The sequence below is a fragment of the Danio rerio genome, chromosome 9 (assembly GCF_052040795.2).
Source record: "Danio rerio strain M-AB ecotype USA chromosome 9, GRCz13ab, whole genome shotgun sequence".
NCBI lineage: Eukaryota > Metazoa > Chordata > Actinopteri > Cypriniformes > Danionidae > Danio > Danio rerio.
This window is the reverse complement of record NC_141029.1, coordinates 55,833,965-55,856,210: the sequence shown is the minus strand read 5'-3', so window position 1 is coordinate 55,856,210 and position 22,246 is coordinate 55,833,965. Positions and strand designations below refer to the sequence as shown.

The following is a 22,246-nucleotide window of genomic DNA, read 5'->3' as shown; positions in this document are numbered from 1 at the left end:
AATAACTTATTTCAGCATAGTAACTCATACGTAATATATCGGCATGTCAAAGTAATTTATTTCAGCATAGTAACTCAAACGTAACATATCGGCATGTCGAAATAACTTAATTCAGCATAGTTACTCATAAGTAATATATCGGTATGTCGAAATAACTTATTTCAGCATAGTAAGTGATTCATAATATATCGGTTTATCGAAATAACTTACTTTAACATAGTAACTCATATGTAATTTATCGGCATGTCGAAATAACTTATTTCAGCATAGTAACTCATACGTAATATATCGGCATGTCAAAGTAATTGATTTTAGCTTAGTAACTCATACGTAATATATCGGCATGTCGAAGTAACTTATTTTAGCATAGTAACTCATACGTAACATATCGGCATGTCAAAGTAATTGATTTCAGCATAGTAACTCATACGTAATATATCGGCATGTCGAAGTAACTTATTTCAGCATAGTAACTCATACGTAATATATCGGCATGTCAAAGTAATTGATTTCAGCACAGTAACTCATACGTAATATATCGGCATGTCAAAGTAATTTATTTCAGCATAGTAACTCATACGTAATATATCGGCATGTCGAAATAACTTATTTCAGCTTAGTGCCTCATACGTAATATATCGGCATGTCAAAGTAATTGATTTCAGCATAGTAACTCATACGTAATATATCGGCATGTCAAAGTAATTGATTTCAGCATAGTAACTCATACGTAATATATCGGCATGTCGAAATAACTTATTTCAGCATAGTAACTCATACGTAATATATCGGCATGTCAAAGTAATTTATTTCAGCATAGTAACTCAAACGTAACATATCGGCATGTCGAAATAACTTATTTCAGTATAGTAACTCATTTGTAATATATAGACATGTCGAAGTAACTTATTTCAGCAAAGTAACGCATACCTAATATATCGGTATGTCAAAATAATGAGATATATTGTCATAATAAGTTGTTCTTTTTTATTTTAGTATTTATACATCTATACATTTTTTTAGATTTCTTCTTGGAGCTGCTGGAGAGCGCCGAGCGCTCTCTGAACGAGATGTTTGTCCGCACTTACGGTAAACCGTACCTGCAGAACGCAGAGGTCTTCCAGAGCCTGTTCTCGGAGCTGCGGCGTTTTTACACCGGCGGAAACGTCAACCTGGAGGAGATGCTAAAGGACTTCTGGACACGATTACTAGAGCGCATGTTTCAGCTGCTCAACTCTCAGTTTCAGATCACGGACGAATATTTGGAGTGCATCGGTAAATACACGGAGCAGCTGCGGCCGTTTGGAGATGTGCCTAAAAAGCTGAAATCACAGGTGACTCGCGCGTTTATTGCGGCGCGCACATTCGTACAGGGACTTGCGGTCGGACGTGACGTCGCTAACAGAGTCGCTCAGGTGAGATGAAAAAACCCTAAATTGTGTTTGTGACTTTTTTTTTATATCATTTTATTTTATGACCCCCAACCTCTTCTTGAAATTTTTTTTTCTTCTCTAAATAATTTTTTTGTTCTCTAACTTTTTTTATTTATTTATTTATTTTTAAAAGTTATATTCAATTGTACGAATCAAAACTATGAGACATCCAGTGTCAGGCTGTAGCATCACTACAAGTAGTGTGGTGACTGTTGTATTATTGCCGTGTGTGTGTGTGCGCAGGTCAGCATGAGCTCGTCGTGTGTCAGCGGCTTCACGAAGATGCTCTACTGCTCGTATTGTCAGGGTCTGTTCACACTGAAGCCCTGCAGAAACTACTGTCTGAATGTCATGAAGGGCTGCTTGGCAAACCAGGCCGATCTCAACAACGAATGGAGCAAATTTATCGGTAAGAGGAACACACACACCTCGAGCACACACACATTTATACAGGGTTTTGATGAGGTCAGTAACCTGTATGCTTGGCTGTTCTGTATGTAAACTACAGCACAATTAACAAAAGCACAGATGCATCATAAAACAGTCTTCAGACACAATGATTCTGACGGATGGATTGATGGACGGAGAGATGCATTGCTTGATAGAATTATGGATTGATTGATGGCTAGATTTATGGGTTGACAGATTTATGGATGAATGTATGGACGGATAGATGGATTAATTGATAGATTTATGGATGGATGGATGGATGGAGGGGTAGATAGATGTGGGGATGGATCGATGGATAGAATTATGGATAGATGGATGAATGGATTGGATGGATGGATGGATTTATGGATGGACTGATGGATGCATTGATGGATAGATTTCTGGATGAATGGATACATTGGTTGACAGATGTTTGAATGGATTTATTGATGGACTGATTTATGGATAAATGTATGGACGGATGGATTTATGGATAGATTTATGGATGGACTGATGGATGGATGGATGGATGGATGAATGGATGGATGGATAGCTGTATGTATGGATAGATGTATGGACAGATAAATGGATTAAGGGATGGACTAATGATGCGTCGACAAATGGATGGATGGATGGATGGATTGATGGATAGGTTTATGGATGAATGGATAGATGGATTTATGGATAGATGTATGGATGAATGTATAGATGGACAGATTTATGGTCAGATAAATGGATTTATGGGTGGATGACAGATGGAGGGATGGATGGATGGATGGATTTACAGGTGGACTGATGGATGCATTGACAGAAGGATGGATGTATGGATTGATGGGTAGATATATGGATGCATGGATAGATGGATAGAGGGATAGATGGATTTATGGATCAAAGGATAGATGGATTTATAGATTGATGTATGAATGGACAGATGGATTAATGGGTTGATGAATGGATGGATAAATGAATTGGATAGATGTATGGATAGATTCATGGATGGACAGATGGATAGATAGACAGATAGACATATAGACAGATTCATGGGCTGTTAGATGGATGGACGGATGGACAGAAAGATAGATTTATGGATGATAGATAGATAGGTAGATAGATAGATAGATAGATAGATAGATGGATGGATGGATGGATGGATGGATGGATGGATGGATGGATGGATGGATGGATGGATGGATGGATGGATAGATAGATAGATAGATAGATAGATAGACAGACAGACAGACAGACAGACAGACAGACAGACAGACAGACAGACAGACAGACAGACAGATAGATAGATAGATAGATAGATAGATAGATAGATAGATAGATAGATAGATAGATAGATAGATTAATGGATGGATGGATGGATTTATTTATAGATTTAGGGATAGATGGATGGATGGATGGATGGATGGATGGATGGATGGATGGATTGATTTCTGGATGGATGGACTGAAAGATAGATGGATGAATAGATAGATTAATGGATGGATGGATAGATGGACAGATAGGTGGCTTTATGGATAGATGTATGTAGATTAATGGATGGATGGATGGAAAGACGGATAGGTGGCTTTATGGATAGATGTATGGATAGATTAATGGATGGATGGATAGATGGACAGATAGGTGGCTTTATGGATAGATGTATGTAGATTAATGGATGGATGGATGGATGGATGGAAAGACGGATAGGTGGCTTTATGGATAGATGTATGGATTGATTTATGGATGGATGGATGGATGGATGGAAAGACAGATAGATTTATGGATGGATGCAAAGACGGAAAGGTGGCTTAATGTATGGATTTGTTTGTGGATGGATGGACAGTTAGATGGATGGGTGAATGAATAGATGGTTGGATGAATGGATGAATAAATGGATTATGTAGATGTATGGATAGATTTATGAATGGACAGATAGATAGATGAACAGATAGACATAGAAAGATTGATGGATAGATGTATGGATGAATTAATAGATAGTTGGATGTATAAATTTATGGATGGACAGATACATAGATGGATAGATGTATGGATGGATTTATGGATCTTGGATTTATGGAAGTATGGATGGATTTAAGGATTGATGGATAGATGTATGGATGAATTTATGGATAGTTGGATGGACAGATACATGGATGGATGTATGGATGGATTTAAGGATTGATGGATAGATGTCTGGATGGATAGATATTTTATTTTGAATATTGTAAGCTTTTGCTGTATAGATCATCATGTTTCAGGATTATTAAATGTGTAGAAAGTTCATATGATTTTAAAACAACCAGCACTGTGTAAAGAGCTAAAGAAAATACACAACCGTGACAGCAGCTAAACTTGCTTAATAAACTTACTTTACATGATTTAAAAAATACTTAATTGTTATAATAAAGATGAACTTAAATGATAAACTCCGAACTAACCGAATCAGTCCTGCAAAATAATCCAATCTGAGACGCATGCTGCTGTAAATAGAAAGAGGCTCATTTTTCAGCTCTTTTCAGAGTTTGAGCTCCGTCTCGCTGCAGCTGTCCTTCAGGAATTTTCTCGGTTTATTCCAGGCAGATTTTGGGCAGAGCTTTTGGTTTGGCTCGGATGGGCACAGCGGGACGTTTTTAACATTTCTACCATAGTGCCGAAATGGGGGAAGTCCAGTGTCCTGCTCCAACCCAAACCCTGAGTCACCGAGAGCACAGTAAATCACAAAACTGACCAACACACACACACACACACACACACACACACACACACACTGCAAAAAATGCTTCTCTTACTTAGTTTTAACTTGTTTAAAGTGCAAATATCTAAACATGCTTAAATGAAGAAGCTTTTTTCTAGACAAGTCAAAAATATTGCCTTGTTTTCAAAATAATGAGTCAAAATTAAGTTAGCTTTTAACTTAAAACAAGCAAAATTACGGAACCCCGGAAATGACGTAGTGGAGGAGAAAAAAATTGGCTGGGTGAAAAAAAAATAATGGGTGAAAGAAAAATATGGGTGGGAGGAAAATATATATTTCTAAGTTTTTGCGTTCTCTCGCAAAGATGTTTTGCGTTCTCTCGCAAAACTGTTTCTCCAAAAACACTTCCTGTTCACTTCATTCACATAAACCCTCCCATATTTTACCATTCTACCCCACTTTCTTTACATTACTGTGCGCTGATCGTCGCCTTTCACTTTGCAACCTCTGAACCAGTGAATGCATGTGCGCTGACTGACAGACGCGCTTCGTACAATAAACTGATCCCAGATCAGCGTCTGTACGCGCCATTTAAAGGGACACTTCTGTTATCAAACAAGTGAGCAGCAAATGAATCTCATGTTTTGTTTAGTTTGATATCAGAGGTGTCTCTGTAAGAATGCAGATCTATAATGAAAGCAGTCCATTACTTTAGAAACTGTTTGTGCTCATTTAAGAGAAAATAAGCTGTTTAAAATAAAACATGCAGGACGGAGATGTTTCATATTATTAGTGTATTTGTCTGTTTAAACATACACCCGCTCCTCTGTAAATTGCATGTACAGACGCTGATCTGGGATCAGTTTATTGTATGGAGCGCGTCTGTCAGTCAGCGCTTATACATGCATTCGCTGGTTCAGAGGTTGCAAAGTGAAAGTCGACGATCGACACACAGTAATGTAAAGAAAGTGGGGTAGAATGGTAAAATACGGGAGAATTTCGGCAAAAACGGGAGGGTTTACGTGAGTGCAGTGAACAGGAAGTGTTTGTGGAGAAACCGTTTCGCGAGGGAACGCAAAACATCTTTGCGAGAGAACGCAAAACTTTGCGAGAGAACGCAAAAACTTAGAAATATATATTTTCCTTCCACCCATTTTTATTCTTTCACCCATTTTTTTTTTTTTTTCACCCAGCCAATTTTTTTCTCCTCCACTAAGTCCCTTTCCGGGTTCCCTACAAAATAGAGTGGCACGGTGACTCAGTGGTTAGCACTGTCACCTCACAGCAAGAAGGATGCTGGTTCGAGTCCCTGCTGAGCCAGTTGACAGGATTGCAGACCCCCCTACCTCCTCCAGTGGGTGAAAGCACACGAAGGCGTTTGGATGAGGGGATCGGTAGTGATTGTTTATGTGTAGTTGTGTAAGTGTGTATGTGTGTAAGCCTGTCCAACAGGTGTCCTTGACAGGTAGCAGGAATTTCAGAGCGTCTCCTTATCTTGCTATCTGGGAAAAGTTGTTTTTCTCCAGCCGAGGCCGCCTGGCAGGAGAAAAGAAAACAGGGAGCCGAAACAGCAGGAAAAATACTTCAACTTTGGGTCAATATCTGCCAATTTCACAGATATTTAATGTACGTCACTCGTCTCCCGATCTGGCCAAATCTTGTTGCAAAGCCGCTAGTTTCACGCTGATGTTTTCCAGTTTGCGGTCTAGAACCATAGTCTGAGCATTTGCGACCCTACACATATGCGTTTGATTCAAGCCGGCCAGCCTGGTGGGGTTTTGAGCAGCACTGACCGCTTTCATCAGTCGTCGATACCCCAGGACCCCGCATAAGCCCATCAGCAGAAACCCTGCTATCAAATTTCTGAATAGGTAAATATCTTCAATATCCTGCAGAGACAGAGCGGCCAGGCACAGGACGCACCACTTCTCCCACCCGTCCATCACGTATCCAGCTGCAAACATCCCCACAGGACAAGTGGGCTCTCCTGAGCGCAAACTTCTCGTCGAGAAGATGGTGTCAATCGCATTCAGAGACCGGTTAATCAAATCCATAATCCCTTATTCGTTTTGATACCAGGGCAGGGAGAGCCTCAGAGATAGAATAAGACGAAAACAAGGCGAGCCAGCAAGGAGAGATATGGGACGGAGACGGAAGAAGTGCGACTGCCTTTGCCGAGAGCCAAAGATTGGCTCTGGGTTGGTGTTGCATATTACCCTAAAACCTTGTAATAAACTGCAGCACATTTTCTGCTATTTTACACACTTATTTCTCTATATATCATTTCTTATACCTTATATTATTTCAAACTACTAAAATGTCAACAAAAGTCTCTGTAACGACTGGGTGGAGTGACAGAGGACAACAGGAGGTAATAGCCAATCATAGATATATACACTAGATATTGCATAGGGACCCTAAGCATGCACCTATAGCGCCGCCACATTGGTACAGTGCTCCCAGGAGAAATGTCATTCAACTGCACTAGTCAAGACAGTGTTATTACGTGAAGATGCGGGACTTTAGCGCTGTCAACGGGTGTAGTAACGAGCAAACAAAGAAAACAAAGCACAAAGGCAGAACATTTCATAGGTAATAATACGTTTTTTTCTGTTTTTGTATGTTCTGAACTTTTGTGCTAATCAGGTAACGTTATTGATGATAACAGTCACTTACTGCATTCACCATACGGCAAAGCAGCTCCAACTCGCACTAAACACTCGGCTTATGCTAGTTTTGTTGAATAAAATCAGCAAACAATGCAAAATAAATATGACAACGATGCTACGCTGCCAGAAACTTGTATTATTGTCGGCTAACGTTAGTGAAAGAGTCGTTCAGGGGATTCATTCACAAACGAATCGCTCCCTCCGTCAGTATGAGAGGTGAAAGCAGGAGAGGAGCTGTGTTTCAGCACATGATTAGATCAAATTTAACAGGGAGGGTGAATAGTACATTTCTGTACACACAAACACAAGCTTTTTGTCTGGAATGCCTGTGCGGTCACTGATCCATCAATGTAGAAAAGTGATGTAAAATTATAATTTTCGTATTTAGAAAAATAAATTACATACATCCAAGACAACTCCTGATCATAGATATATGTGTATATGTGTATATCTCTGGCTTTGGATGGCCACAGTCCTCCACTGTACCTTGGTCCCGCATTCATTTCAAAGGAGCGCTACCCTGTAGCAAGATGGCGGTGCTATTGACGCATTCCGTCCAATAGACAACAATAGGCCAGGTGACATCTAGTGTATATATCTGTGATATCCAATATGCAGGTTTATTCAGCGTCAGGCAAGCAGTGGTCATACAGGTGCAAACGGGTATGTTAAGGCAGTCCAGAATCGTAGTCGGTATAAACAGGCAACAGGTCAAAAGACAGGCGGCTAAACAGGAGAACAAAGGTAAACAAGGCTAGGGTCTAACATGGAGAAACAAGACAGGGAGAAACGCTTTGTAATGCAACTGAAACAGCTAACAAGACTCGGCAAACTGGATGGGTTCATGAGTGGCTTATGTATGGTGTGTTATCAGACTATGACAAGGTTCAGCTGGTGTGTGCAGTCAAGCTAGATGGATGAGCAGGCGTGCGTGTCTGGGAGAAGTGCATGTATGAATGTGTAGTCCTGGGGAATGCGGAAGTGTAGTCCTGAGAGTTCGTGTGAGAACCAGCGATCTCTTGATAGCGATCGCTGGTTATGTGACAGTCGCTTTGTTAAACTGTAGTGTTCAATTTTCAACATCAGAAGTCGACAAAGCAGAGATCAACATCCCATAATGCAATTCACAACCGCAAATAAACACTTGTCAATCACCAAATACAGAAGCTGTTGATTAACAGGTAGATTTTACAGTGCATATTGGACTCACCATTGGGTTAAAACTGCCTACCGAACATTTTTCAGCATGTAGTGTGTCATCTGGAGCGCAGCTGTGAGCGATTAAATGTTTCCGGCCACACACACGTCCTCCAGTTTATTTAACCCCATACACTGCATATTAACCCAGACACTGCACCACTGGCTTTATTACCCAACTCTCTCTATAGATGCACTTTAAAAAGAAATGCAGGATTGTTTTTACCCAATGTTGGGTATAATATGGACGGTTAATTATTTAAATGACACTTTTAGTTCAATTCTTGAATTTGTCCATAAAATAACCCATCATTTTTTAGAGTGTAGCATTAAAACCGTCAACCACAAAAACGTTACTGCTTTAAATAGAGCTCGTAGGCTCACCCAGGCTTTATTTATTTAATCTGAAATACAGTAAAAACAGGATTAATGTGATTTCGCTCTTCAGAATAGATGTTTTCTAATGTTTTAAAACTGTCGACACGGTTTAATTAAATGCTTACCTGCTTGTGTGATCTATACCAAGCTTTAAATGTATCTATGAGTAAAAATAAGATAAGTTTTGTTTAATATTCAAAATGCATCAATAAAAATGTGAATTTGAGAATTTTATTATAATTTTTTAAAATGACACCCAAATGTATTATGCATACAATTATTTGGCTAACAATGCATAGTTAAGGTTTGTTCTGTATATAATTAATGCAAAAAATTATATATTTTTAAAATATTTTTACAATAAATGCCAACAATGAACAAACTGTCCTTAACATTGCATTTGTTTACATTTTATTTATTTTATTAATGAATGATTTTTTATTAAAATATTATTTATTAAATGTTTTTAATTTTCTATTTTTTTCTTTGTTTAAAATATCTATTAAATGATTCATTATATATTATTTTTATTTATTAATTAATTTATTTTAATAAATAAATATAATCATTTATTAAATTATTCATTTACTAAATTATTTATTTATTTTTATTTATTAAATTATTTATTGCATTTAATTTTATTTGTTTATTTGTTTTAATAATTAAATATAATCATTTATTAAATTATTCACTTACTAAATTATTTATTTGTTTTTATTTGTTTATTTATTTATTAAATGATTTTGTTCATAAAATTGTTTTATTTATTAATTAAATTAATATAATTTTTTGTCATTAAATGATTTTATTACAATTTGTTTGTTTGTTTGTTTTATTAATTTATTCATTTATTACAAAATATTAATATTTTTTTATTTTATTAAATTAATTATTACTTTTTTATTTTAAATATAATTTGTTTTCACTAAATTGTTTAATATTTACTATACTACTTACTATAAAGGGACTAAGCTGATATATTACTTATCAGCTTAGTCCCTTAATAATCAGGGGTCGCCACAGCAGAATGAACCACCAACTTATCCAGCATGTTTTACGCAGCGGATGCCCCTTCAGCTGCAACCAATCACTGGAAAACAGCCACACACACTCATACACTATGGTTAATTTTAGCATACCCAATTCTCCTATAGTGCATGCGTTTGGACTGTGGGGGAAACCAGAGCACTCGGAGGAAACCCATGCCAACACAGAGAGAACATGACATGCAAACTTTATTTTAATTATTATTAAATGTGATTAATTCATTCTGTTATTTGTTAATGTATTAAAGGTATGTTTTATTACATTTTGTATTTATTAAATGAACTATTTGATTTGTTTATTAACTTTTTAATTTATCAAATTATTTTTTTTATTAAATTATTTATTTATTACATGTTATTTAGTTATTTATTTCAATTGTATTAGTTGCATTTACTGCTTCTCCTTTTCTCGTGATCCATAAGACGCACGAGATTGAAGCTGTGAAAAGCATCAGTAAAATGTAAAACAATCTGAGCTGTTGTTCTGTTGTTTGCGAATCTTCTGCCCTCTAATGAAGAGCTGATGTTTTATTCATGAGCTGCTCAGGAAATGTCCAGGGCTTGAATTTTCATGAATTGTGAAGCTGTGGCCGGATCCGGTTCCCTAATGAAACAAATCATGCAATTAAAAAGAAATGAGCAAATAAAATCAATACGGATCTGTTTACGGAGGACTGCAGAAAGGGCAAGACAGATCTGAACAACAAAAACACAAATAAAGAGAAATGAGAGGACAATCAGCACGAAAAGAAGATTTTGTTCAGTACATTTCTAAACATAACAAATTTAATATATCATTTAACATCAATGATTTCTTTTCTCTTTGTCATGATGACAGCACATAATATTTGACTAGATATTCTTCAAGATACTATTATTCAGCTTAAAGTGACATTTGAAGGCTGAACTAGGTTAAATACTGTATTTAATCATTGCCACTGAAAACTGTGGCTATTTATAGTAGCTTAGGGCTCGTATGATTGGAAGATAGTGATTAGCAAATACGAGACCGGCCGTGACAAATCATAAGCACGTGATCCTCTCGAAATTAGTTTATGAATAAACTTCACTTATTTTTCAGTGTAATGGAAAGAAAACATCCAAAATAGACCTTTATTTGTTTTTTTTTATATAAGTATTGTCGCCTGTTGATGACGATTATATTACATTTACATTTAGTCATTTAGCGGATGCTTTTATCCAAAGCGACTTACAATTGAGGACAAGGAAGCAATTTACACAACCATAAGAGCAACAATGAATAAGTGCTGTAGGCAAGTTTCAGGTGTGTAAAGTCTAAGAAGCAAAGACTTTTTTTTACAGTTAGTGGTATATTCAGAGAGGCAATTGCAGATTAGGAAGTGAAGTGGAGACTAAATAGTTGAGTTTTTAGTCGTTTCTTGAAGACAGCGAGTGACTCTGCTGTTCTGATGCAGTTAGGGAGTTCATTCCACCAACTGGGCAGATTGAATGCGAGAGTTCGGGAAAGTGATTTCTTCCCTCTTTGGGATGGAACCACGAGGCGACGTTCATTCACAGAATGCAAGTTTCTGGAGGGCACATACATCTGCAGAAGTGAGAGCAGATAAGAAGGAGCAAAGCCAGAAGTTGCTTTGTAAGCAAACATCAGAGCTTTGAATTTGATGCGAGCAGCAACTGGCAGCCAGTGCAAACGGATGAGCAGCGGAGTGACATGTGCTCTTTTAGGTTCATTAAAGACCACTCGTGCTGCTGCATTCTGAAGCAGCTGAAGAGGCTTGATAGAGTTAGCTGGGAGCCCGGCTAGTAGAGAGTTGCAGTAATCCAGTTTAGAGAGAACAAGAGCTTGAACAAGAAGTTGAGCTGCATGTTCAGATAGGAAGGGTCGGATCTTTCTGATGTTATAGAGTGTGAATCTGCAAGATCGAGCAGTTCTAGAGATGTGGTCAAAGAAGTTTAGTTGGTCATCAATCGTTACTGCAAGGCTTTTTACCGTATTAAATAATTTACAAACCGTGTAAAATATGATACACTACCTGACAAAAGTCTTGTCGCATATCCAAGTTTTAGGAACAGCAAATAATATTTTGACTTCTAGTTGATCATTTGGTATCAGAAGTGGCTCATATGAAGGGCGAAGGCCTCTAGATTACGCTTATTTGACCACAATAAAATATGATCATGCCTTGATTTTGAATCATTTAATTAAGACAGTCTTGAACAGCTCTAATGTCCAGTATAGAATATAAAGTCCTGCTGCAGTGGAGACCGAATGCATATTGTGTCTGATTCCATCATGAGCTTGGAGGACTGCATCCATACATCTCTGACATGACTCAAATCACTGATTAATAAAGTCATCTGGAATAACAAAGAAAGCTTTGCAGGACTCCCAGAGTTCATCAAGACTCTTTGGGTTCATCTTTAATGCCTCCTCCTTCATCTTACCCAGACATGCTCAATAATGTTCATATTTGGTGACTGGGCTGGCCAATCCTAACGCACATTCTTTGCTTTCAGGAGCTTTGATGTGGAGGCTGAAGTGTGAGCAGGAGCGCTATCCTGCTGGAGAATTTGCCCTCTCCTGTGGTTTGTAATCTTATGGGCAGCACAAATGTCTTGATAGCTCAGGCTGTTGATGTTGATCATCCACTTTCCAGGTCTCTTGCACGCCCCCATACTGAATGTAACCCCAAACCATGATTTCTCCTTCACCAAACTTGACTGATTTCTGTGAGAATCTTGTGTCCATGTGGGTTCCTGTAGGTCTGCAGTATTGGTGATGATTGGGATGCAGTTCAGATCAGATAAATCCACCTTCTGACACTTTTACACTTGATCAACTAGAAGTCGAGTTATTACAACTGGGATTGACTCTTGTCAAGTAGTGTATAATTAATTGATGCATATAGTGGTATTTTATTGCATCTATCATTTTTTTTTAAATAAAGAGTAAAGAGATCTTAATCAAATTAATTGGTATTGTCATTTATAAGGGATTTATAAAGCATGAATAGTCCTCACTTTAGATCAGGTCACAAAACTGCATGAAGTTGAGTTAATAAAGCACTTATTAGCATACATGCTAACCATTATGCCTGATTAATAAGATATATTACTGTTGATTTGAATAGTTTATTAATCATTTACTAACTCATTCTGAATGATCTTAAAAACCACCAACTACTCTTAAAAAACAGGTTTGTAAATCATGCAATACTTTATTTAGTAATGAAAAATAAATCATTAACAAACTATGGAAGTACAATTAATAAGCACATTATACATGTGGTTGTAAGTCAAGAAAGCAGCATGTTTAGCTGCAGTTATAAACTGCTTACTAACACTTATTAATGTAGAGTTAATGCGTCATTCATTCATTTTCTTTTCGGCTTAGTCCCTTTATTAATCCGGGGTCGCCACAGCGGAATGAACCGTCAGAGTTAATGCTTAACAAATAATACATTTACTAGATGCTAATGCTTTGTAAATGATTCATAGTGTGTAGTTACAGTATTATAAAGTGTTACCGATGTTTGGACTAGAAACAAGACTAAAGCTCTTAGTAAGCGAACAGCAGGATGTGCATCTGTCTGGAGGTGATGAGAGAAGCTGGTTGTGGTGTTGTATGGTCTTGTGTTTTTTGTGTCGTTGTTGTTGGTGAGTGTGTGTTGTGTGGAGTCTCTGGGTCTGGCCAGTGTGTTATTAAAGTGTGTGCTGCTGATCTCCAGCTTCTCCAGATCGTGTTTGTTGGTTTCTGTGGCGTTCAGATTTTTCGGACACGCCTGGAAAAGAGATGTTGACATGAATAAATGTTTTCCTCCGTCATACTTGTGGCCACGGCTGCGCAGGAATTACAGCATTGTGTGCATCAGGGCAATCTCTCTCTCTTTCTGTAATTCACAATCAAATTGGAGTTTTTGTCTTGTTTCTGGTCCAGATATCTAGAGATTTTTAAACCAAGAAGCATTTTCTAGACAAGTTAAAATATACTGTCTTCTTTTCAGAAATAATGAGTCTAAATTAAGTGCATTTTTCTTTAAAACAATTTTTGGCATGCTGATTAATGTGAAATCATGAATGCAGGACTATATAATCGCCGTGCAGTTTGAAATTATTTATTTATTTATTTTTTGATTATTGTTTTTTATTTATTAGAAAAAAAAACACTTCATTAATGTTAATTTACAGTGCATCCAGAAAGTATTGATAGTGCTTTATTTTTCCACATTTTTTTTTATGTGACAGCCTTATTCCAAAATGGATTAAATTAATTTATTTCCTCAATTCTACACACAATCCCCCATAATGACAATATGAAAACAGAGTTTTTAAAATTGTTGCAAATTTATTTAAAATAAAAAAGCTGAAAAGTCACATGTACATTTGCCAATACACAGGCTTTGCTCAATACTGTGTTGATACACCTTTTGGCAGCGATTACAGCCTCAAGTCTTTCTGAATATGATGCCACAAGCTTGGCACACCTGTCTTTGGGGATTTTTGCTGTTCCTCTTTTTAGTACCTCTCAAGCTCTATCAGGTTGGATGGAAATCGACTGTGTACAGCCATTTTCAGATCTCTCCAGAGATCTTCAATAGGATTTAGGTCTGGGCTCTGGCTGGGCCACTCAAGGACATTCACCGAGATGTTATGAAGCCACTCCATTGATATTTTGGCGGTGTGCTTTTTTGTAAGGTCCAGCCAGTTGGTCCAATGACGGTATCCAATGGTGGATGAAGGTTCACTGCATGTTCGGTCTTTCCAGTGCACAATGTTGATTTATATTAAACTTAACTCATATCTGACTCCAATTTTAGTATGAGGTGGTTTAGAATATTAATATGTTTATCCTCGTTTTATCTGACTCCAATTATAAAACATTGATAAGATTATTTTGTTTCCTTTCACATTATTTTAGATTATGATTGAATATTCTTTTGATTTGTTATTATACCTTATTCTCATTTACTCAGATTCCGATAGCATCTCGAGTCTTGCACCGGCCGGGTATGCAATCTCTTAATACAAGCTTGTCAGTCTTGGTCATTAAACAGAGGCAATTAACCACTCTCCTAAAAAGGCAGAACCCTACTTACTCAATTTAGGAGATTTTTATGTGGTCCCCATAGATCTGTTATCTACTTAATCAAGACAAAGTATTTTAATAATAATCGCGCAGGATTATACTATTGTAGATGAAGGCCTAAATATCCACATTTAAAGTAGTTTCAACAATATTTTGTTGTTCTAAATAGTTGGCCTTTTACAGTCCAAGTATACATGAATAAATGCCAATTTGTTAGTCGGATCTCTACCAACATTGTATAGCGTGCCACGCTGCTCCGTCTAACATGTTTTAGTCCGTTACTAACCTGTTCAGTGGCTTGTAGTGCTATGGACAACAACATTTATCAGTGATAATAACACGAGGTTTGAATAATTCACAACATAATTTATTAGTCAGGTAAATGTATTATGCCAAATTCAATCAGTCAATTCATAAACGATCAATACAAAACATCAAATTATCAAAGATAAATCCAAGATGAAAAAGATGCATTCCTGACTTTGAAATATACATAACATGGAACAAGCCATGTTATGGGCTGATCTGGTTAGGCAGAATCGCCCTGAGTCTTTCTTAGGCCTTACCTTAAATAATCCAAGAATTCCCTCAAGGAAGGGGGTGTGAATAACAAAAAAGGCATTCACACTTAGTGTCACACCCCTCACAGTGGTTCAAAAGATGCCTGAAGTTATATATTTATTGTTCTGATTATGTCTATTTCTGAGAGAATGAGACCATTGTACAAATCGCACTGAGACATTTCAAATGATATCAAACATGATGGTTAAAGTCAGTTTGGTTAGTCTAAAACATTGAAACATTGAAATGACCATATGCGTGAGTTGGGGGGATGAAGCTGAGTTTCAGCATACTCAGATGCAAATGCAGCAGGAACTGGTTTTTCACGCATTCCCCCCTGGTGGGTTGTGGAGTCTATTGGCCCTGTCTTCAGCTCATGTTTTGAATTGTCAAAGACATCAAAAATATTTGTAATATTTCAATTCTTACACTTTGGGTCATTGACCTGCTGGAAGATGAACCGTCGCCTCAGTCTGAGGTCAAGAGCACTCTTGTGCAGGTCTTCATTCAGGATGTCTCTGTACATTGCTGCATTCATCTTTCCCTCTATCCTGACTAGTCTTCCAGTTCCTGCTGCTGAAACACATCCCCACAGCATGATGCCAACACCACCATGCTTCACTGTAGGGATGCAGTTAGCCTGCTGATGAGCGCTGCCTGCTTTTATCCAAACGTAACGCCTGGCGTTCACTCCAGAGTTCAATTTGAGTCTCATCAGAGCAGAGAGTTTAGTTTCTGATGCTTTGAGAGTCCTTCAGATGCCTTTTGGCAAACTCCAGGCGATGAGTGTCTTCGTCTGGCCACTGAGGCCTGATTGATGGATTGCTGCACAGATGGTTTTCCTTCTGTAAGGTTTTACTCTAGTATGTATGTATGTATGTATGTATGTTTTTATATATTTACTTATTTATTTATTTATTTAATTATTAAAGGGGTGGTCCAGAATGTAATTTTAAGGCTTGGTTGTGCTGATAAGATGCAAAGCAATGTGTGCTCTTGTTTCACTTAAAGGAAATCGCGTTATTTTTTCATAAATCTCACTTTGATTATACACAGCTACATATTTCCTAGTTCCTCTGAAAGCCTTAAGTGACTCTGATTGGTCATCATCATAATGTGCTGTGATTCGCGGATCGGCTCCACGTCACGCCCGGACAAGCACGCGCGTTTTGTGTAAACAGCCAGTTAGTCAGTCAACAAGTGTCTGTAACAAGTGAAAATTGGATGCGGCTCCTTTAAGAGTGTTGTGTGCTATTGTGTGTGTGCATGTGTGTTTATGTGTGTGCGTGTGTATACTATGAACTATCTGTAACACGAGTAGCGCATGTGCGCGGGAACGATGTTTATTTTTATTTTTCTTTCATGCTCGGATTAAGTTATTTTCTGTGGTGACGATGGTGACAGAATAAAGCACAAGATGTGGGATGAGACCTGTGTGAGCCTTGATTGATTATTTTTTGATGTTACACTCCAGTTGGGAGAGCATTGCTGTATTTTTTTTTAAATCAACGCATTACACGACGTCTTTCACGCATATCCGGAATATGCCTGTGTAAGTAACATGAATCATTCACACTTTATTGTCTGAGATGTAAAACGCATGGAAAAGCTGCCTGTGAAGAAAAACGCTGCTGTCTCACACAGAGACGCACGTGCTGGTCAAGAGTGCGTGCATGTGTGTGTTTACAGCTGTTTGACTGATAAATATGGATTTGTAGCTAAATCGCTGGCAGTGGCGAACATTATTTCTCGTTGTTTACATCTTTGTTACAACATATCGTTGAGGCTACAAACTGTACATGTCATGGTCCAACCCAGGCTCATTGTGGAAACGTAGTACCGCGGACGTTTCTGGAGACCGCGGAATACGTCCTGGCGGGTACGTACGGCTGCAGTTTTTGTTTTCGCGAGTCTGCGAGAGGCTGCTGTTGTGCGCTTTTTCGCACCTCAGATGCCTCTCGCGAGCACGGTTCGCACCCGCGCTGTTCTCGCGTGAACCCGCCGGAGGCCGCTGTCCGACTGACCGGATGATTGACTGCACGTCCAGCCAAACGGCTGGCTCGCCCTCCTCCTTCCCTAAACCCAACCATTTTTACCGATTGACCCGCCCGCCCGCTCGCTCGCTTCCCTAAACCCGAACAACAGTTCACAAAAGCCGTCCAAAAAAATAAAAGCCCTGATTTTTTTTATTCTACTGCGTTTTCGAATTTCGCCGCGTTCTCACCCTGTCACGAAACTCGTTCACTTAATTTTTGGGATTCTGTTTTTGTCTTACCTGATTGCTGGAACCGCTCTTCACCGGACTTGAAACCGGTCGCCATGGTCGACCCCCCTCTGCATCTCGAGCCTGCCGACGTACACGCTGAGCTGAGTGGACAAACGGGTTGCACCGGGGAAACCCTCCACAAGGAGGTAAGGCAAGCGTGAAAGGGAACAGTGTCACACCGCCCGCAGCGTTCGCTTGAAAAAAAATAAACGCGGCCATACGTACCCCCCGGGATGTATTCCGCTGTCTCCAGAAACGTCCGCGGGACTACGTTTTCAGAATGAGCTTGGGTTGTCATGATCAATTTGAACAAATAAAAACACTTACAGGTCGTGGCTCAGAGTTCACCGCATCTCCTTGCTCCATCTTTGAGGAGATTTTAGCCGAATCCAGCACTGAACTGGGAGAGATTCTGGAAGCTGTTTTGTTAAATCATGCTTGCTATGTATTTTATAATTCTCTGGAACATAATTAATATTGAACTGTAAGCACTCCTGTCTTTGGGTCGTGTCATTTGGAAGCCCAAATACAGAAACAGAGAAGCTTTATGGAAATACCAGGATGGCATTTTCTCCCTCTGCAGTAACGTTACAGCGCCTCTGGCCACCGCCCTTACCTGCGCAGTGTGGGTGCGCAGTAAACGAACCTTTGTGATGTCACAGGGGGGTGGAAGTATTTTTTGTAGTCCCCAAAATTCGTTCATTGTAGGCTTTGCTAAGCTAACTCTGTAAAAACCAAAGTCTCCCTTTGCATTGAACTTAGAGCATTTTACATTCAGAGATGTTGTTTATGTTCACACAGCTACATTACACATCAACTAAAGTTTAAAATATGATATCGTAGTAGACCACCCCTTTAAATAATTAATTTATTTATTTATTAATTAAGGTTTTTAAATATGTATGTATTTATGTATTTTTTATGTATTAATTAATTAATTAATTTATTTATTTGTGTATATATGTATGTATTTATTTAATAATTAATCAATTATTTATTTATTTACTTATTTCTGTATTTATTTTTTATGTATTTATGTATTTATTTATTAATTTGTGTATATATGTATGTATTTATTAAATAATTATTTAATTAGTTTTATTTATTTATTTATGTATTTCTGTATATATTTATTTTTTATATATTTATTTATTTATTTATTTATGTATGTAGTTATTTATGTATGTATGTATTTATTTATTTATGGATCTAATTATGTATGTATGTATTATTTATTTTTTTATTTATTTTTATATGTATTTATATATTTATGTGTGTATTTATTTATTTAATTATTTATTTATTTATTTATTTATAATTGTATTTTACGCAAAATAAAAAAAACTATCCATTATTTAAAAGCTACTGCATTTTGTTTTTTTTTTTTTTTTTTTAATATTAGTTATTTTTAAAATATTTAATATGAGATTTATTTATGTATTTTTAATGTGTGTGTGTGTGTGTGTGTGTGTGTGTGTGTGTGTGTGTGTGTGTGTGTGTGTGTGTGTGTGTGTGTGTGTGTGTGTGTGTGTGTGTGTGTGTGTGTGTGTGTGTGTGTAAAAGAGACGCATCAGTACACAAATGATATGGGTATTACACAGATGTTTCAGAGAGATGCGGATTTATGAGGACATTGTTAGTGTAAAGTTGCAAACAGTCAGGTTTTTTAGGGGTTGGGTAGGGCAATAAAAATACATTATGTACAGTATAAACATAAGGAATGTCTGCACAATTCACAAAAACAAATGTGTGTGTGTGACAGATGCGCTGCTGCTACTGACAGAGCGCCTGGAGGGTCCGTTTAACATTGAGTCTGTGATGGAGCCCATCGACGTGAAGATCTCAGAGGCCATCATGAACATGCAGGAAAACAGCATGCAGCTCTCCTATCAGGTCTGAACCCTCAATTTATATACATATATATATATATATATATATATATATATATATATATATATATATATATATATATATATATATATATATATATATATATATATATATATATATATATATATATATATATATATTATATATATATATATATATATTTTTTTTTTTTAATATATAAAATATATATTTTTATATACCGAGCGGTCGGTAATGGGTTTAATTTGGTACGGGAGCGGGCTGTCTAGCAATATCGCTCCCGACTCCAGAGCGAGCACGCGTATGTATGTGTGTAAATGAAATAGCGCGATGCTCTGTTTAGCTTGTTTGTTGCCGTGTGTGTGTGTGTGTATATATATATATATATATATATATATATATATATATATGTATGTATGTATGTATGTATGTATGTATGTATGTATGTGTACACGTCAATGAGAGGTGTGTGTGTGTGTGTGTGTGTGTGTGTGTGTGTGTGTGTGTGTGTGTGTGTGTGTGTGTGTGTGTGTGTGTGTGTGTGTGTGTGAATAAGAGAGAGAGCTTTGCCTGTGTGTGTGCGCTTGGTGCTTGTGTGTGTGTGTGTGTGTGTGTGTGTGTGTGTTAGCGGGATCGGGCGCGGCAGGTAAAAAAACGGGGCGGGTCGGGTAGCTGCGGGTGGGAAATCCAAAATTTAGTGCAGATCTCTAACCCGAAGGACCGTCACTTCATATTCAAATGAGTTTGCACTTTTTTCAAAAGAGGGTGGAGTTACAAATGCCTGTGTGTCAGCATAGTGGCAGATTCTAGATAGGACAAACATCATCTGTGTTAAAGGTCAAATGTGAAAAGAAGCGTCAGTCTATGTCGCTCCTGTCGCTGTTCATTTGTGCTTCATCTAAAACTCCACATCTATAATCCTCTTAAAACTATGTTAAGCTGCTTTGACACAATCTACATTAACTTAACTGAATTGAATAGTGTTTGCTGACTGTAGCCCCTTTCACACAGTGATACCGGTAAATATATGGACAATTTCCGGAACGACTGTACCGGTAAATCTAAAACTGCACTGTTCACACAGGCGAGGATGTTACGAAATTTTTCTGGAAAAGAGCATTTACACATCCATTCCAAAATACCGGTAAATTCTGACATCATTCACCACAAATGAGCTCTAAACGGCTGCGCTTGAATTGGTAAACATTTGACTACATCATAAACTCTGTGAATGATCAGTATTGTGAACAACTCAGATGAAAACATATGGAGAAACACTTTCGCATGTCGAGATGTACATGATATGTGTGCGTGTGCTGGCGCTCACAGGCTGTTTCACAGGCACACACAAAGCTTGAAGGTAAACAAACAATGGCTTATCATAAGCATCTTATTGATGATTATTTACACAGTTGGCATTAAGAAGAACATATAAACGTGATCTGACTAACTTCTAGCAGCTAAATGCGTCTGGGAAAATATTCAAAGGCTTTTATTCTCACAAACCGCGCGGACGTAAAAGCGTCTGACTGTTCTGATTGGCTAAAGCAGACGTCGCACGTCAGCACGTTCTAGACGTGCACGCACTCTTTCCGGCAATCTTCCTTCTGCATTCACTGTAACATATATATTGTAACATATATGCTGGAGGTAAACACTCTGTCAACATTCCATGAAAACGGTCTGGGTTCAGTCGACAGGACGGTTTACGACTCCTGGCTCCACAAGTCTGGGTACACCCGACAGACTTACGTAATCAAGGGAGACTGGACAGATAAGCCTAGATCTTCAAAGACATTCCTTCCTTACACACACACTCAACTCCCCCACACCCAAAGGACACTAGTCTAAAGAAAAATCGACTGAGAAACCAGGGACCAGCACAGAACCTTAAATGTTATGTTTGCAAACTTTGTATCTCATTTCTGACTTTTCTTACCTGTATAACCCCTCATATAACCTGTACGTGTGGTCCCTTTAGGCCTTTTTAAAGCATAAATAATGTGAGGATGGGAAAAATTATGTTGATGTACTTTTAAACCCCCCATGTTTGGTACCGATGGGTTTGTGATTGTGACATTTTACAACACATGATGCATAGAGCAAGATCATAACTCGCATTGCTTTATTCTTTAAATCCCTGTATTAAACGCCTGCTTTGGGCGGACACTCAAATTTGCATACGAGCAGCCTCGAGACAAAGGAAGGATTCGCGCTCAAACTTTCCCCTGAAATCATTGGTCAGAATGCTGAACAGGTTGTCACGTGACCCGCAGGTATAACCAGACTTCTCCCCAAACATCCTAGAGAGTAGTCCGAACAAAGAACCCATCAAAAGGTGGCCCCTTTGGGCCATGCGGCTCTTCTAAGCCGCATGGACTTTCCCGCCACGCTTTCCTTATTTTCAGCGCAGCATTCCGGCAAATTACCGGTAATGTTACAACGTCTCTTTCCGTAAAATAGCCAGAATGAATTTACCGGTATTTTCAAAAAGGACCTGTTCACACATACACACCTTCCCGGAAAATTGCCGGTAATTTTCCGGAAAGGTGTGTATGTGTGAAAAGGGCTATTATCTTCTGCAGCTTAAGCACTCTAATGGCTAATGGACAGACGGCTGCTTCTCACTCAGGGCTGCTGTTTATGC

The 22,246-nt window shown here is 38.0% G+C and overlaps 1 protein-coding gene and 1 long non-coding RNA gene across 4 annotated transcripts in view; one reads left to right on the top strand and one right to left on the bottom strand.

Annotated features, from left to right (window-relative positions):
* Nucleotides 1-22,246, bottom strand: part of LOC147842463 (uncharacterized) — a 758,429-nt gene that overhangs the window by 154,243 nt on the left and 581,940 nt on the right. The window lies entirely within an intron of this gene.
* The window catches only part of gpc6b (glypican 6b), a 71,720-nt gene that overhangs the window by 29,051 nt on the left and 20,423 nt on the right, over nucleotides 1-22,246 (top strand). For all 3 annotated transcript variants that reach the window (XM_087265851.1, XM_087265850.1, NM_001287541.1), the window contains exons 3-5: nucleotides 1,024-1,415; nucleotides 1,677-1,842; nucleotides 19,493-19,623. In XM_087265851.1, the coding sequence (XP_087121977.1) occupies nucleotides 1,024-1,415; nucleotides 1,677-1,842; nucleotides 19,493-19,623 (689 nt within the window). The remainder of the gene's footprint in view (nucleotides 1-1,023; nucleotides 1,416-1,676; nucleotides 1,843-19,492; nucleotides 19,624-22,246) is intronic.